The sequence below is a fragment of the Myotis davidii genome, unplaced genomic scaffold (assembly GCF_000327345.1).
Source record: "Myotis davidii unplaced genomic scaffold, ASM32734v1 scaffold59, whole genome shotgun sequence".
Classification (NCBI taxonomy): Eukaryota; Metazoa; Chordata; class Mammalia; order Chiroptera; family Vespertilionidae; genus Myotis; species Myotis davidii.
Window position 1 is genome coordinate 9,535,660 of NW_006293001.1, and position 19,000 is coordinate 9,554,659.

At 43.7% G+C, this 19,000-nt stretch overlaps 1 protein-coding gene across 1 annotated transcript in view; it reads left to right on the forward strand.

Moving 5' to 3' along the window:
- The window catches only part of MYO3B (myosin IIIB), a 356,270-nt gene that overhangs the window by 248,371 nt on the left and 88,899 nt on the right, over positions 1-19,000 (forward strand). The window contains exon 30 of the mRNA XM_006766548.2: positions 349-451. Coding sequence (XP_006766611.1) covers positions 349-451 — 103 coding nt within the window. The remainder of the gene's footprint in view (positions 1-348; positions 452-19,000) is intronic.

The following is a 19,000-nucleotide window of genomic DNA, read 5'->3' on the forward strand; positions in this document are numbered from 1 at the left end:
CCTGCCCAGGCCGGCCAGGTCTACTAACTCTGTTCAGCGCAGGGCTGTTCCATCAGCCGCATGCTGCCGCTACTGCCCTCTTCCTCACCCAGGGCCTCTAATTTCTGTCCACCGTTGCCAGGCGGAAGCAACTTCTTTTCCTGTTAGCATGAGTTATTTTATCTGAACGAGGCCTGCCGTGACAGAACAGGTCAGTTTTGATGATATGTCCTCAACGAGGCTGCAGAAAGTCAGGGAGCAGCGCGAGGGCAAGGAGAGAGGTGCTGCGAGGGGAGACGGCACTGTATCTAATGCTGCTATTTCTGAGCCTGTGCTCCGGTGTCTAAGTGTTTGTGTGTTTTCTCTCAGTTCTGAAGGGCTTTGTAGATGGTAAAAGCAGTCCACAAGCTGAATCTCCCAACGGCCATGCAGAGACATCAAGCAACTCTGGTCCAGCCGCTGAGAAAAATCGGTGAGTCTTATCTGTAAGATTTATCAGTCTCAAATTCAGTGGCTTGTGGTGAGTTGGAGAGAGTGGAACCAAAAGTATTTCCTATCAGATTCTCCCATGGTAGAGGTCATTACCGTGTGAGCAAAATCTTTATTCTATAGCAGTGGTTCTCAACCTTCCTAATGCCGCGACCCTTTAATACAGTTTCTCATGTGGTGGTGCCCCCCAGCCATAAAATTATTTTCATTGCTACTCCATATCTGTAATTTTGCTACTGTTATGAATCGTAATGTAGACATCTGATATGCAGGATGTATTTTCATTGTTACAAATTGAACATAACTAAAGCATAGTGATTAATCACAAAAACAATATGTAATTATATTATATGTGTTTTCTGATGGTCTTAGGCGACCCCTGTGAAAGGGTCGTTCGACCCCCAAAGGGGTCAGGACCACAGGTTGAGAAACGCTGATCTATAGGGTAATCTGAAGACAATGCTGCCATTTAGGTTCTCTTTATGGTAAAACCTGTACTTGGCCTCATTAGTGGTTCTCAAATGGGGACAGTTTTGCCCCTCTTTTGTCCCCTGGATTTTGGCCATGTCCAACGACATTTTTGGTTGCACAACTTTAGGGGGAGGAGTTGTGCTAATGGAATCAGTAAGTAGATATTACACATCCTACAACACAGCGGACAGCCCCCTACAATTGAGAATCGGCTAGGCGAAAATGACAATAGTCCTGATTTTTTAAAAACCTTGGGTTTAAGCTAAAGCAAAAAGGAAGTATCATTTCTTGTTTACCCACGGGTTTTAGTTAAATATAATTCAAGACGAGTAGATCAGAGCTTGCCCAAGGCCAGAGTGCACTATTTTCAAAGTACACCTGAGCTGCTCAATCTGCAGAGGGCAGTACACTGGCTGAACGTAGTCACTTTAAGTAAGGCCAGGCCAGGCTGACACCAAGCACTGGAGACTCATGGAACTCACAGACTTCCTGTTCTTCAGGGAAGCCTTCAGAGCCTACCTTCTCTCAGAACAGGTTTCCAGGCCCCATCACACACGTCACCAGGAGGAGGAGGCAACTGCAGGAGGGAGTGAACCATGCAAAGGGAAGGTCCACCTAGAATAAAGCTTGCCTCTCTTACTTACCCCCAAATTGACTATAGGAACACTCATTAAAAGTTTACTCCATTTTTAAATTGAAAACATTTTTTGACCCAGTGATCCCATTTCTGAAAATATATCCTAAGAATCCTGAAACAAAAATCAGAAAAAATATATGCACCCCTATGTTTGTAGCAGCGCTATTTACAATACTATTTACAATAGCTAATATTTGGAAACAGCCTAAGTGCCCATCAGTAGATGAGTGGATAAAAAAGTTGTGGTACACCATGGAATACTAAGCAGCAGTTAAAAAGAAGGATCTCTTGCCCTTTGAGACAGCATGGAGGGACCTGGAGAGTATTATGCTAAGCGAAATAAGCCAGTCAGAGAAAGACAAGTATCACATGATCTCACTTATATGTAGAATCTAATTGAACAAAATAAACTGACAAACAGAATGGATCCAGAGACATGGAAGCATGGGAAAGACTGTGGAATCTCAGAGGGAAGGCAGAGGGGGTGGGTAGGTGAGAAGAGATCAACCAAAGAACTTGTATGCATATATGCATAACCCATGTACACAGACAATAGTGCAATGACAGCCTGGGGAGGTGGGGGGTTTGGGGTGGAAAGGGTCAATGGGAGAGGGGGGAAGGGGAAGATCTGTAATACTCTCAAATATAATGATACATTTAAAAAAAACTTTACTCCAGATTTGGAGAATGAAGCAGGCCATTAGAAAGTTTTTTTGCATCTTTTCACTTGAAAAAAGAAGTGGTCTTCATTTGTAATTTTTAAAATTAATTTTTAATTTTTTGAAATGTCATTAATATTTTTGAGATCTGACAAATTTATTTCTCAATACTTCTCTAGTGGTCTCAAATTACTGTTGGACTACTGTTAAAGTAGACTACTTTCCTAAATAGTAAGAAAGCTCATTTTTTAAAGGTACTTGAGGGACTATTATAGACTAACATTTCATATTAAGTTAACAAAGTTTAGAATTTCTGTTGCAGCAGAAAGACGACTGAACTTGGTAGGTGGAAGGCTTGGGTTTTGGTCCTAGTGCTAACATTTTCCAGCTGTTTGTCCTTGGGCAAGTCAGTGAACCAGTCTGGTAAATGGATCCAGCCCCAGCATGACTCCCCTCAACCTCAGCTGATGACTAACTTTATTATTATTATTTTTAAATATATTTTATTGCTTTCAGAGAGGAAGGGAGAAGAGAGAGACAGAAACATCAATGATGAGAGAGAATGGTCGATAGGCTGCCTCCTGCACGTCCCACACTGGGGATTGGGCCTGCAACCAGGCATGTGCACTGACCAGAAATCAAACTGTGACCTCCTGGTCAAAGGAGACTGGTCACTGAGCCACACCAGCTGGGCAGATGACTAACTTTACTCAGAATATCAGGACAGTCCTGTGAGCAACTTCCACTTCCCTTCCCTTCACCTTAGAATTTCTCCTTATATTCAGCTGTCTTTTCTTCCTCTACTCCCATCTCAAAAGAACACAGGTCCTCTTCCCCACACGGGGCAACCGCTCTGTTGTGTTCCTGCTCTCTAGGCCCTGCCACCAGCAGTTAGCCACCCCTTGCTTTCACATCTGTCTGTCTGCTGCTTCTTTCCCTTTTGCTTATAGCGCTCCCATTCTAACAAACCTTGCTCTTGGCCCTGTCCCTCCCTCTTCTTTTACTATCAGACTTCCTCAGACAAGCATCCAGGCCAGTTGCCTCACCAACCCCTCCCTCCTTAATCCTAAAATCTGATCTGTGCCCTCACCACATTCTAAGACTGTCCTTAGGGAGATTCGCTCCCTGTTGCTGGCGCCTCACCTTCATCAGACTCTGCAGCATCCCACTCGCGGGCCATGCTTTCCTCGGACCGCACTCTCCCACGGGGGTCTGCGGTCCTGCAGTCTTCAGGTTCTTCCTCCGAGATGTTCTTGGTCTCCATCCTCCTTCTCTCCCACCCGGCATTGAAATGCAGGCAATTCTCAGGTCCTTGACTCTCTTCTTTCTTACCTTCCACCTGGATGATACCTTCTTTCACAGGTGTACTCTGGTATCCACTCTGAGCTGTGCGAGCGTGATTCTCAGATCTCTGTTCTGAGCGTTACGCTTTTACACCCAAAGCCTGTTGCCCATGTGTGCCTGATTTACATCCCAGAGCCTCCACAGAAAAGCCCCCGGCAAGCCATCTCCTTCACCTGACCGTCCCATTCTTGTGAGTGGCACAAACACTTTCTTGTGTCCTGGCCTTCAAACTTGGCCGTCATTTTTGATCCCTACCTCTCACTTAACCCCATCCTCAATCATTTTCTTAGCGTTCTTCCTTGGTCCAGGCCTGCCATTATCTCTCTCTCTTTCCCCCTCTCTGTTCGCCCCTCTTTATAGACCAGCTTTCGTTTCTGACACCTAATCAATTGTCCTGAAGCATATTCTGACTTTTCAAAGAACTTTAATGGCTTCCCATTTTAGACTAAAAGAGGTCCAGACTTCTCAGTCTGCTATATCATGCCTCTCCCTATCTTGCTCCAATTTGTCCTTCAGCTCACCTCCTGTATGACCCTCTATGCACCCTCTGACCCTATATGGCTACCTGGAGCCAGGCTTTATATTGTTCTACCAGTGCACCTACCTCTGTTCTCTCTGTTCATTCCTTTCTATTCAATTCTTACCTATTTTTCCAAGATACATTGTCATATCCCTTTTACCCATGAAGACCTTAATTCTCTTTAACTCTTGAACCTTTATAGCAAGTTTTTAAAGTACTACTCACAGTGCAAGACAAAATAATGGCCGTGTGTCTGAATGTAAATCAATCCACTTATTTCTTCCATAAGAAAGTCTTGCTACCAATAAACATATAATCAGCTAAACTAAGCAAGGTACTTGTTGATGAATTGGCCTATATCTGGCACAAGCTCCGTGTGATACTGTGAGTGCTAGCAGTTCGCAGATGGGGTCCTCAGACCACTCTTCGTTAGTTACTCTCTGCGGCCCTTCACGTTTGCCTAGTGTTGTGGTTGACTGTGTGCTGGCAGGTCAGCTTCTCAAGGGCAAGGACTGAGTCTCCCCTCTTCCTGTTTCCAGTGCGTGCAGTGAGGTTATCAAGCTGACTTCCAAGGCCACTCTTCAGATCAGATTTTTTTTCCTTCTTTTTATTTTTATTTTTCAATTACCATTTACATTCAATATTATTGCATATTAGTTTCAGGTGTACAGATCAGTGGTTAGACAATCACATACTTTACAAAGTGATCCCCCTGATATTCCCAGTACCCACCTGGCACCATACATAGTCACTACAATATTATTGACTATATTCCTTATGCTGTACTATACATCCCCATGACTGTTTTGTAATTACCAATTTGTACTTCTCAATCTCTTCACTTTTTTTCACCCAGTTCCCCAACCCCCATCCCCTCTAGTAACCATCACAGAACTCAGATTTTTATGAGAAAAAATGTGCTTCCTTCTTCATTTTTGGGTAGTGGCAGCAACAACAAGACCCAGAATAAGTCACCAGATAGTGTGTCAGGACCTTCCTGCCCCAGGGGCTGGAGCCCCACTTTCCCTCTGTGTTTGATGGTCTCCTCGGTGCCCCGTGGATCAACCCAGGGATTGAAAGGAAGAACGTCATGTGGGCATGATGGGCATGATAAGGATAAGTGGGACATGCCAGTGGTGATGCTCACAGCAGCAAGTAACTGAGCCTCCACCCCAGACGTTAAAGGATTCCTCAGCACAAGAGGTCTGAGGACAGAAAGAAGTTCAGTGCTGGATCAGCCACTCAGGGATGTCATCAAGGACATAGGTTTCTTCATCCCTTTGCTCTGTTATCTCAGCATGTCAGTGATGCTCCCACTTATGGTCACACAGTGGCTGAAGTCATGCTAAGTATCACTTCCTCACATGGCAATGTCCAAATCAGGAAGGAAGAGGTGGATGGAAAGGAACTCTCCTCAGAAGGGTCTCTGTTTGTCAGGAAGGAAACCTTGCCCAGAAATCCCCAGCATACTTTCCTCACATCTCATTGGCCAGAATTTTCAGATGTGGCTCTACAGGGGAGCTGCAAGGGAGTCTGGGAAAGTGACCATAAGCATGTTCAGCGTCTGCATGAGAAAATGGGCAGAATAAATGGGTTGGGGACGCAACCAACAAAGAGTCCTGAAGGGATAAGAGATGGGAACAGATAGGTACTAAGGAAAGAGGAAGATACGGCAAAATCAGAGGGAAGAGTTCATAAGGAAGACCCAGACATAACAAGAAATATTGCTGAGAATGAGAATGCCATGGACATGCTGAGATCGTCATTAAGGTTCATCCCATATTTATTGTGATGTCAGGCCTTTCCCCACAGTTATCTCACCTAATTCTCACATCAGCCTTTGGGCTGGTGTTACCGACTCCAAGTTACTGGTGAGTAAAGTGGACAAGGGGAATTCTAATCAAGTAGCTTCCAAATGTTCCAGAGTTCAGAGCCAGGTTGGAGGTATCAGATTTACCTACTTGTGCACCCAATCAGCTAATCTGGGGGTCACCCAGTATCACAGAGAGAATAAATGGCAGGCCTGGGGTTTGAATCCGGATCTTCTGTCTCCAACAATAACAACAACTAATATTTGCTCTTTCTTAACAACTTCCTTACCTGCATTATCCTATTTAATCCTCCTATACATCTTATGATTTCTGACATTTAGAGATTACAAGTAACTTGCCAATGTCACTCAACGTGACAGAGTCAGGATTTGAACACAGGCCTTCTGACTCCAGAGCCCAGTCTTTTAACCAGTACATTGTAATGTCTCTCTAGGTTCCAGGCTCCAAACATTTAACCCAGCACTTTTTCTGTTCTATGCTCTCTGCAACTTTCGTTACAGCACATCTTAACTCACAACCAGCTAAAGAATAATCCTGATGGGCATAAAACTGTCTCCCTGTGACTGGTGGAGACAATTCCAGCCCTGAATCCTGGGAGAAAGCCCAAGGCCCCATGGAAAAGGTGCTCCCATCTGTGCCTGGCGGGTGGGTTAGCTTGGCTGGGGAGAAGGAAGCCTCAGGGTGAAAGAAGTCAGTGGTTGGCGTGGCGCTTCCCTGCTCTACTTCCTGTGTGAGCCCATACAGAGAAGGACAGCTTGGAAATACTCTTTTATGTCATGGGGCTTTGTTCCCATGATGGTAATCCTCCGTTTTAACGCTGATAGGTACAATAGGGAGGATTATGCCCCTTAATTTAATTTGGCCTGCATATGGCAGAGCTCTCGCAAGGCTTTTATTTGGCATACTTTAGCTCAGCTAGCCTGTTGTCCTGTAAAAAGAAGCCCCTTTGAGGAAGACAGGAGATTGATAATGCGGGTGCAGATGTTTTCACCCAGCAGCCTCTCTGTGTCTCTGTCTCTCTCTCTCTCTCTCTCTCTCTCTCTCTCTCTCTCTCTCTCTCTGTCTCTCCCTCCTTCCCTTCTACTCTCTCTAGCTTCATTGTGGGCCACTACAATGAGGATGCAGACTCAGAGCGATGGGGACCTTCGTGACTCAGGCAGCATGAGGGGAGCTGGCACCTCACAAGAGGGGAAAGCGAGCACATATTTCTCCTGTGTGTCATCCTTGCAGCTCTGGGGCTTGGAGCCAATTGGGCTGACCTCAGAATTGATGAGCCAGAGGAACAGCCTCCCCATCGGGCCGACTGTGGGCCAGATTTTCATGTGGGCTGTGAAGTACAGATTGCCACAAATCTTGACAAATACTCTGCCTGGGGGGTCATTGCAGAAATATGTGGCAGTGCTGAGAAGATTAAACAAAACTTTTCTTTCATATCATATCAGGAGGATGTTTCCTCTCCCAGCCTTCCATTCCCAGGCTAAATTTTCCTCCCACTTTCACTCCCCCAGGAAGCTAGAGCCCTCCAACTAATGTCCTACCCTGTGGCCAAGTTTGTGCCCTAAAGCATCACCGAAGACCTGCGTGGAGCCGGATTGAAGAAGGCAGTAGGTGTGGGAGCCTTGGTAGGGAGAGTGGCCTTTTTTTATAAAGTGCTGATCTATGTGTTATCTCCTTCAGGTGGGAAGCAGATGGGCTTTGGTGACAGACCTGGGTTTAACTCTTGTTCAACTACTTACAAACTAGGAGCCTTTGTCAAGTTCTTTTAGCTTTCTGAACTTTAGTATCCTATGCTGCAAAAGGAACTAGCACAGTTCTAGATACATAATAAATGCTCAGTAACGGATGATGGTGAATTGTTGTTGGTTGTAGTAATAGAAGTAGTAGCGATAATAGTAGAATTTCTAATTGTTAATGGTTTCTGTAAAGCTAACCTGTTCTGAAGAGTCAGGACCCCTCTGACTTAGCTCTGGAGTTGTAGACTAAAATAGACCTTGAAGAATCCAGCACTGTAGACATTTTAAACAATGCTCCCTATCTACTTTTAACTTGAGAGCCAATTTTTATTTTCCCATGTTCCTGGCTCTTATCTCAGGGAGAAATCTGAGGTTGACTTTGAGCCCAAGAATCACCCTTGCCAATATGGCCAGGAATCCACTGGCACACCCTCAAATGACAACTTTCAGAGCTTACTTGATTGTTAGGGCCTTCTCAGAGTTTCTAGACTTTAAAAATATTAATTGGTCACATTTACTTTCAAAACCTTTTTGAAGCCGGAAATTTTATCACCAGCTGAAAGGAGCTTCAAGGAAAAATCTGTTTTGAGTTATATTTTTCCTTGTGGATTTGCTTATGGCTGTACATAAATATTTATCTGAACTATTTCAACAAACCTTAAATCATCAGTGATCCTTATGCAAAGGACCCTTTTAGAAGGATTGTGGATGTCAAGAATGTCAGCAATCAGTGTTCTCTTTATAGGACCAGATTCCAAGGACTGAGGCCTCTTAAAAAATATCTGGAACTGTTTGGTGGTTTTCAACATGTCTTTTGTTTCCCTATTTCTGTATATCTGTTCATGCTGTTCCTTCTGAATGAAATACTCTTGCCAGTTCTTTCTTTACCTGTTGATAGTTTACACATCCATCAAGGTCTCACCCATATGGTACCTCCTACAGCAGTGATGGCGAACCTTTTGAGCTCGGCGTGTCAGCATTTTTGAAAAACCCTAACTTAACTCTGGTGCCGTGTCACATATAGAAATTTTTTTGATATTTGCAACCATAGTAAAACAAAGATTTATATTTTTGATATTTATTTTATATATTTAAATGCCATTTAACAAAGAAAAATCAACCAAAAAAATGAGTGTCATAGGTTCATCACTGTCCTGCAGGGCCTTGAAGCAGGCTAGAGCCAGGAGAAGAGCATCCCAGGTGGGAGAAATAGCCTGGGCCACAGCCCAAAGGCAGGATATGCTGGGGGTCTCTGGGGGTCTCTGGAGAGGATGGGGTGTCCAGTGGGACGAAGCCCGAGGGTCAGGTGGGGCAGTGGTGTGAGGCGAGGAATAAGGCAGTTGAGAGCCAGGATATGAGAGGCCTTAAAAGCAGCACAAAATATTTTGGACCATATAGTATAAGCCAAAAGATGCACACCTACAGTCGCTGGGTAGGATATAGTCTACAGATGTATTTCATTTGGCTTGCACAATGTTTTTGATATTCTTAATTCATTTCTGACATATAAAAATAGAAAGAATTCATATAATAATTCAGATATCTGATGGCTCTTGAAAAATTGGAGTAATTAGCAATCTGCTAGAACTGAGTAGAAGCTGTTTTCCATTTATACCAAGTCACTGGCCTACTCATGGCCCGGCCACACCAGCATCTGAGTTTGATTCCTGCCTGTTGTGTGCAGGGGCCATGCAGGTAGAAGAGCAGGTTAGGCTGCAGACTCTGGAGACAGATTGTTTCTCTTCTAGGCCCAGGTCTATATCCAATTAGCTCCATGACTTTGGGCAAGTGAAGCATATTTCCAATAATGGTACCTATCTCATATGTCCATTGTGAGAATAAACCATAGAAAATTTTTATAAGACTACCTAGCACGTAGTAAGTGCACAAAATGTTAGCTGTTATTACTATATGCTACATGAGATAATAAATTTCAGGGCTGAAACTGTCACTCATTTCTGTATGACTCACCAAATCTAGAATCTGTGGCCACAATAGGCATAAAATAAAAGTAATTGATGAATGAATATGTGCTCCAGAAATTTTTATTTTTGTTTGGTCTAAAGCTAAATTTACTTACTTTGTCCTCAAGAAATACTTCCTATTTATCTTGAGATTGACCTGAACATAATTAATTCTTTTATAAAGTAAGAAGCCAGCTTTCTCAAAAAGCCTATGGTGCTAACAAAATAAGTAAAGGGAGATGTTACTTACATGGTGTCACTTTTCTGTAATGGATCTACATTCTTAACTCTTAAATAAACCCCAACTTTGGGAAGATGCTTAATTAATTATGTGGTTTTGTTTTAGAAGCTCAGTTATTGGCCGGTAGCTGTCTGTGGTTAATATCTTAATTTAATGGTTGGTTGCTAGGAACCAGCATGTAGTGAACTTAGTCAGAAATGATGTTGAAATGCATGTTTGACTTGGGTTCTCTGACCACCCCAACCTATGTGAGATCCGTACCTTAAGACAGTGATTTTTAGCCTGGTGCCTCAGACAAAGATGGAGCATCTCCAAAAACAATTGGGACAGTTTGGTTGATAACTAATTTTTGGTATGTCCAACATAACTGATACATAGCTGGAGTTACGACGCCACCCCACCTGTGAACATGAATGTTTGTGCTTTTGTTAATCGATCCCTAAGCAGATTTGCATCAGCAAATGACAGCATGAGCTCTGCAAAGTTGACCTGCAGTGTTGGATTCACTTTTTCTCTGGAAAATTTGCACATTTATAGAGAATTTGGGTCCAACAACTTTTAATTTTATTTGGATAAACATCATCTAAATACTCAATGATGTATTCAAGAATCTAGAAACTTGCTTTCTAACTTGTACTTTAAATGTCAAGTGACTTTCTTCTTTTATATAAAAACTAGAGGCCCAATGCATGAAAATTCATGCAAGAGTAGGCCTTCCTTCCCCCAGCTGCCAGCACCGGCTTCCCTCTCCAGCACCTGGGCTTCCCTCCTCTGGCTGCCTGCAGGCACCCAGGACCTGGGCTGGCTTCCCTCCCACCCCGGCTTCATCAGGAAGGATGTCCAGAAGATGTCTGGTCTAATTAACATATTACCCTTTTATTAGTATAGATACCTCTACTTTTTCTAAAGAAACCTCAATCTGTCTTTAGCGCGTGCTCTCTCTCACTCACTCTCTCCTTACACATACCTACATCTCTTAAAGTTCTGGTTCTGAATTTAAAGGATGATTTCAAGTAATGACAGACTCTGGCAAATTCATCTAACCATTTCAACATCTCTTGTTGCCTTTCTACATGACCCATGTTATGGGTGTAAGAAATTCTAAAAATTCACCACACCTCTGATATCTACTTTGTTGTATCTTCATGAAAACTTTTTCTACATTCAGGATCAGAAGGAATTTTTGAGCAAAATGCCTTTGAATACTGAGGCTATTTTGAAAAAATAAAAATAAACAAGAAAAAAAACTTACTCAAGTTGAAAACAATATTTATGTAAAAGTAAATTCTATATAGTGTTTCATTATGAACACTTAAAGAAACCGACAGTATAATCCTACAGGTTGAAAAAAAGATAAACTTTGTACATTTCCACAGCCTTATTAACTTGATTCCATATTCTTCCCTGGTTTAGAAGGAAAAAATAGTGTTTCAGTTCCAAGTGTCTTTTGTGAATTAAATGGCAGTTGGTGCCTACCTGTAGGGCACAGATATGCCAGCATATTTCCCGTTAGCATTGCGCCAGTCACTTTAAATTAAGAAGGAACCTGAGCAAGCCTTCCCCACAGAAACTGTTGACAGTAGTCAAGCCACACTCTGTATGCATCTCAGTAACTTCTCAGACTCCTCTCCTGGATGCGTAGACAAAACAGGAGGAGGGTTGGAGTTTTTCTTTTCATCTGAATGGTGTAGGTCAGGTCGGGGAAACAGAGAGGAATAGAGAGCTCTGGTGAAACGGAGCTCTAGCGACTGCTGTGATTGGGAAATTAGATAATAAACAGTCCCTGATACCAGGATTCTAATGGCCTAAGATCAACACAGTCTGGAGACGCAGGCAGGAGTGGCCTTCCGTGCTCTGGCTTAGACCCTCCCTGGAGAGCTCTTTGTGTCAACAAGAACAGCCAGCGCTCCTGGCCGGCTCCCAGCACTCAGAGTGGGGCTATCATTTTTGTTTGCTTTGCAAATATCTTAATGGGAAGTGGTTCAACACCACCTATGGGTTAATCTGAGGGGCTCTGCTTGGCAGCTGTTCGCTCTGAGAACCACATGGCCGGCTCGGGTGGAGAGAGTCAGGCCGACTGTTAACTACCCAGCACCAGGTTGAGGCATCTTCTTTGCTTATTGGATTTACTGGCTGGCAGGAAGCACCTTGTTGTCTTTTATTTTTAGTTTGCTCCTCCTGGGAGGGTAGTGATGTGATTCTCAGATCCAACTGTGCTTTCCCCTCTCAGGCAGGACACTTGTTTGCCTTGATTTCAGTAACATGCCACATACTTCCTTCCCCTGACTAAGCTCATTCTCATAAAACCTAAAATCTGGTATTAACAGTGATGGTGTGGTGGTGGGAGCAGTGGTATTGTCACAGAAAGAAGGACCTCGTATGTTAGCCTGCAGGGCAGGTAAAGCCTCCGCTCTTGTCCACCCAGGAGCTATAGAATCAAGTAGGTACTGAATTTCTAAACCATCCCTGCTCTACTGTTCCCTTCGTTTTCTCCTCCCCTTCTTCCTGAATGTGGCTTTTACTTGTCTTGACCCTTGGGAATGCTTCCCTGGGTAACTTGGCCAAGTCACGTCTTTCTGGATTCTGTCAGCCGACATGGGCACAAACGAGCTTCCTTTGTGCTTTCCTCGCTGGATTTCGGGCAGGCGCGGATGGTTTCCACCAAGCAGGTTCCCAGAGGAATGACAGACTTGGAGGCAGTTTCCAACTGCTCCATGTAAAAATGGAAAAGTTCAGATGACTCTTAAGATCCTGGAAAAAAATGCCCAGCTACCTGAAGGAACAACTGCTCAGCCTTCTTTCTAAGACCTTTTCCTTTCCTGAGGGGTTCCACACATATCCTTTGGTTGCCCGGTGGTTGACAGCAGGGGTCCTGGAGTCAACCAGGCCTTGATGAACTTATTTTCTCAGAGCCTTCATTTCCTCATCTTTTTAAAAAATATATATTTTATTGATTTTTTTACAGAGAGGAAGGGAGTGGGATAGAGAGTTAGAAACATCGATGAGAGAGAAACATTGATCAGCTGCCTCCTGCACACCCACCACTGGGGATGTGCCCGCAACCAAGGTACATGCCCTTGACGGGAATCAAACCCGGGACCCTTGAGTCCGCAAGCCAATGCTCTATCCTCTGAGCCAACCGGTTAGGGCCATTTCCTCATCTTTAAATTGAAAAGGAAATGGCACAGTATCTACCTCACCACATCTTGAAAGTTAAATGAGTTAAATACGACCTGCATGGCATCCCACCTGACACATAAAAGCACTCACTAGTAGTAATAAGGAGAATGATTGTTACCTTCGCGGAATCCAGCTTTCTTGATATAGTCCTTAGCATTATGCATTTTTTTCTGAAGTACTCATGTTGAAGTCTGTTACTCCCACCCCTTTAAAGTTAAGCCAGTGCCAAATTGAGGCCAAATTGAGTATCAGAGTAAATAATGATAATGAAAGAAAACAATATATTGAATAAAATAAGAATTTATAAACCACATTGATAGAGAGAAGGAAAGAAAAAGAAAGGAGGAAGGGAGGGAGGGAGAAAGAAAGGAAGGAAAAATAGAGTAAGCTTTTCACTGCAATAGAATGTGAAATAATAAATATAGGGGAAATAATGAAAACAGGAAATTATCTAGTCATCATTGTCTCAGGCAAGAATCATCAATGGATGCTAAAGCTAGTATGTGAAAGTTTAAGGAGTAACAAGTTACTTTCACAGTCTCAGAGTAAGTCTCCATGAGATACTCATTAATGGTACCAGGGCAGTGGGGAGACCTGGCAGAACCACCTTCGCCAAGTGATGAAAGTCAGTATCACCAGCATGTGGCTTCTGATAGGATGCCCTGAGAAGAACACACCATCACTTCTGTGGACTTTTTTGCGAAACGTGCAATACCTGAACTTAATCACAAGGAAACAGCGGACAAACCAAACAGAGGAACCTCTTCCAAAATGACCTGTAAGCTCCAGGATGAAGCACAAAGGAAGACTGAGGAACTGCTCCAGATGAAAGGAGACTAAAGGAACATGCCGACTGTATGCAGTGTATGACCCAGCGTTTTCTTTTGCTGTAGCAGGCAGCATGGGCAAAATTGGCATTGGATACATTCGATAATAGTATGATATTGACATTAATTTTGTGATTTTATTACTTTATTATAATCAGACTAGATGCCTGGTGCACGGATTCATGCACATTGAAAGAAAATTAATTAGAAGCTGGCTGACGGGCCAGGACTAGACGAGATGGGCTGGACACACTCTGGAGCCAACCTCCTGTGGACCCTCCCTGGCCGGCCGCACCTGCGGCGGCACCAGGGCTCGAAGGGCATCTGCAAAGTGAGCGGGGTTCCTCTGGCAGGTAGTGTTCCTCAGCCTGGCCTACGGGGACTGGGCCAAAACTAGCAGTCCAACATCCCCAGAGGGGTCCCGGAGTGTGAGAGGGCACTCTGCAAAGTTGCTGTCACTAGGCAGCTCCTGCATTGAGCCTCTGCCCCCTGGCGGTCATTGCGCATCATAGCTACCGGCCAGTTGGCCAGTTGGCTGGTTGCTTAGGCTTTTAGCATATAGATAAGAGAATGCCCTTGCTTTTAAGAAATACACATGGAGATATTTAGGGATAAAGGAGTATAAGGTACAACTGATAATCAGATGGTTCAGAAAGCCATGGCCGGGTGGCTCAGTTGGTTGGAGCATCATCCTGTGCACAAAAAGGTTGCGAGTTTGATTCCTGGTCAGGGCACATACCTAGGTTGTGGGTTCCATCCCCAGTGTGTATGAGAGGTAAATGATTGATGTTTATATCTCACATCCATGTCTCTCTCTTTCTCTCTCTCTCTCTCTCTCTCTCTTCCTTACTCACTCCCTCCTTTCCTCTATTTCTGAAAATTAATGGAAAAATATCCTCAGGTGAGGATTAACAAAAAATAATGGTTCAGAAAAAAATTGTGTGTGTGTGTGTGTGTGTGTGTGTGTGTGTGTGTGTATAAAGCGAGAGAGAGAGAGGAGAGGAGGTAAGGTAACTGTGAACATTGCTAATATTTGGAGAATCTGTTGAAGAATATACAGAATCCCCCATACTATTCTTGCTTCTTTTCTATAAATATGAAATTAAGTAAAAACAAAAAGTTAAAAAATAAGTTAGTGCTACTTCCTCCCTTTAGACTGGGCACTTCATTAGCAATTCTCTCTTTGGATCCTGACCCTCTCCAGCCACACCTGAACGTCTGTCCACATCAGCATTGCACTGGTTGGTGCCTGTCCTAGAGCTTCTCCACTGAGACGGAGCTGATCAGTCACTCCCCGCAATCCTGTTCGCACTTTTTTACTGCATTTTAAAAAATCCCCTAAAATGTTCCTCCCTCCCTTCCTGCCCTCCACCTCTCCTGTCTTTGGGCCTCATCATTTGGTGCCATGTTCATCATGCACCTCAGTACTACTTTCAGAATTAAAGGAGGAAAACTGGGTTAAATATTTTTCTTTTGGGGGTGACAAGAGCATTGTATAAGGAATGCAGGTGTTAGACCTCTCTTGCTCCCTCTGACTTGCTTGGAAAAATCACATCACCTTTCTGTCCCTGGAATTTACCCACTTCCAGCATGAAAAATCTATAATAATAAAAGCATAATGTGCTAATTAGACCGGACAGCTGAACAACCTTCCAGAGATCATTCCTGATGTCCTTCTGGATGAAGCCATGGTGGCAGGAGCTGAGGCAGAGGCGGTTAGGGGCAATCAGGCAGGCAAGCGAGAGTTAGGGGTGATGAGGCAGGCAGGCAGAGTGGTTAGGAGCAAGCAGGCAGGCAGGTGGGTAGTTAGGGGCAATCAGGCAGGCAGGCGAGTGGTTAGGGGTGATCAGGCAGGCAGGCAGGTGAGTGGTTAGGGGCGATCAGGCAAGCAAGTGGTTAGGAGCCAGTGGTCCCAGGTTGGGAGAGGGATGCCTGACTGCCAGTTTAGGCCTGAGGGATCAGACCTAAACTGGCAGTCAGACATCCCCAGAGGGGTCCTAGATTTCGAGAGGGTGCAGGCCAGGCTGAGGGACACCCTCCCCCCACCCCCCACCCCCGCACAGATTTAGTGCACCAGGCCTGAAGTTTTCTTTGCCCCCACAGATCTATACCCTGGGATAATTTAATCTCTTTTTATTATTGTTTAATTTTGTAAGGATTTTAATTGATTTTTAGAGAGAGAGGAAGGGTGAGGGAGAAAGAGAAAGAAACATCAATGTGAGCGTGAAACATTGATTGGCTGCCTCCTGCATGCCCCCTACAAGGGATCAAGCGCAAAACCACAAGCATGTGCCCAGCCCAGAATCGAACCAGCAACCTTTCATGCATGGGGCAATGTGGTTCAATCAACTGAACCACATCTGCCAGTGCCTAATTCAGTCTTTAAAGTGCTGCAAATGTAACTCAAAAGGAACTCAACCCACAAATTACCTTGTGATCCCGCCCAAAGGAGAGATAGGTTACAGAAAGAAATACTCCAGCTAGCTGTCATTATCATTCTCCCTTCTTTCAAGCCTGAAGTTCCCAAATTCAGGGATTTGTCTTTCAGAAGTACAAAATTATAAACAATAAGTATAACACCTTGTTAAGTATCTTTTTTATTTCAACATTCTTGCAGTGTATACCTCTCTTAATTTAATCCTTTAAAAATCCTTTGTCTTATGTTTTTATTTTGTTCTACCTGAAAGAACAAATGTAATTCTTTTCCCCCAGCTTGGCAATAATTTTTATTTCTATTTTGCAGATGATGAGCTGCAGTGCTAATTTGTCCAAGTTAGAGTTGCCACATTTAGCAAATGAAAATGCAGGATACCCACTTAAATATGGATTTTATATAAGCAACAGTTATTTTTTATGTCCCAAAAAGTATTTAAAAAAAACCCATATACTAAAAATTATGCATTGTTTACCTGGAATTCAAATTTAACTGTGTGTCCTTTATTTTATCTGGGAATACTAGTCCAAGTTCTTTGGAACTAATATATCATGAATATGTATTTGTATATCATGAATATATATCATGAAATGTGTTGCTAAACCTTTACCAAGTGTTGACAACAGCCCTCTGACCTCTATGTGCTATAACACATAGTGTTTTTTTTCTTCTTTAAGAGCTTTTGATTAAAAACATATCCAAAGACATCAATTCCCATTTATTTATTATGGACTTCACTCAGATGTCACCTTCTGTAGCCACTTAGGCTAAAATTGCAGGTGCTGCCTCGAACAATTCCCATAGCCTTTCCCAGCTTTAATTTTCTTCTTTGGCATGTCTATTTAATATGCTTTCATATTTACTTATTTATTTTTTTGATTGTCTGCCTCACCTAGAATGTAGGTTCTTATGAGCACAGGATCTTGGATCAGCTATTTCCCCGATAATAGTAGGAGACACATTGAAGGTGCTCAGCAAATATTTGTGGAACGAGTGAATGGTGTCTGTGAGGCTACTGAGGACGTTACATTGCACATGTAATATACACCATTCTCACAATCATTCAGAATCTCAAAAGGCTTGTTACTGACTCAATAGACACAAGGTAAGGAAAAAGTCAGCAGGCTAGTGATCAAGGGGTATCTGCATATATAGCTCGGCTGAACTTACTCTGCCTCTAGAACTAAATGTTAGTTGACCCCGGTGTCATTCCTTAAGATCCCAAATACAATCTGGAAGGGTCCTGTAGTAAAATGGCACTGGATGCTGAGAGCACAGGCTCCGTGTCCACCAGCTCTGGATTTGTATCTTGGGGTGTGACCTGAAAAGGTTACTTAAACAGCTCAAGCTTTGGCTGTGAAATGGGTACCCTGGTCGTACCTATGCTGCCAGCACTGAGGTGAGGATTAAATGAGATGATCCAGTCAAGTCCTCAGAAGAGTAAAGCGTGGTTCAGCCTTCAGGCTGTGCTGTGGCCCTCAGCCCACGGCCAGGCGTTATTTTGGGTGATGATGCTCACTACTGCATCTTAATTCCAGCTCGGGTCTGAGGCTGGGTTTTCTCTCGGCTCCCTTGGATGCTGACCAAGAACTGGAGTAGGTTTTATGGGTGGCTCTTGATCAAGTGCCCTTTTGTCCAATAAAGCAAGCATTCTCAGCAGAAAGAAAGAAGAAAAGCCTTTTGCTCCTACCTTAGATTTCATACAGTGACAACTGCCTGCACGAAAGTAGTGAAACAGGACAAAAATGAGAATGCAAAAACTGGCAAATTAAGGCTGTTATGGGCTCACAGTTAAGGAAAAGCAGTGAGGCAAACAAATATCACATTTAAAGGACTCAGTGGGATTTGGGAAATTAGCATAAGTACATAAATAAGTAGTGCTAATTTAGAGCAATGGCATTATGAAATATTTATCGGCCTTTTTGAGTCATTTTGATGAATCTGTCCTTGAGCCATGTTCTTTTTTAAAATTAAATGTATTAGGATGACATTGGTCAACATGGACATATAGGTTTCAGGTGTGGGTTTCTATATTACAAGATCTATATATTGCATTCTAGAAACCCCAGCTTTCCAGCCTTTGTAATAAAAGATGATTAACTTATGCATTTTGACACGGTAATTTGTTCTTCTTAAAACATTTTATTACCTTACACTTGTGGGGAGATTCAAATCTGAGTATCATTCCACATGTACACCCTCAGCCCTTAGAATGTTCACATTCTATCTAATAAAATAGTGATATGCAAATTGGCCATCACTCCAACACACTAGATGGCCTCCCCCATGTAGACAAAAGATGGCCGCCACAAGATGGCCAGTAGGGGCGGGCAGTTGTGGGCGATCAGGCCAGCAGGGGAGGGTAGTTAGGGATGACCAGGCCAGGGGATGACAATTGGGGGGGACCAGCCCTGCAGAGGAGAGCAGTTGGGGGGACCCAGGCCTTCAAGGGAAGGCAGTTGGGGGCACCAGCCCTGTAGGGGAGGGCAGTTAGAGGCAATCAGGCCAGCAGTGGAGGAGAATTAGAGGCTACTGGGCTGGCAAGGGAGGGAAGTTAGGGGTGACCAGGCCAGCAGGGGAGGACAGTTAGGGGTGACCAGGATGGCAAGGGAGGGAAATTAGGGGTGACTGGGCCAGCAGGGGAGGGCAGTTGGGGGCAACCAGGCTGTCAGGGGATGGCAGGTAGGGGA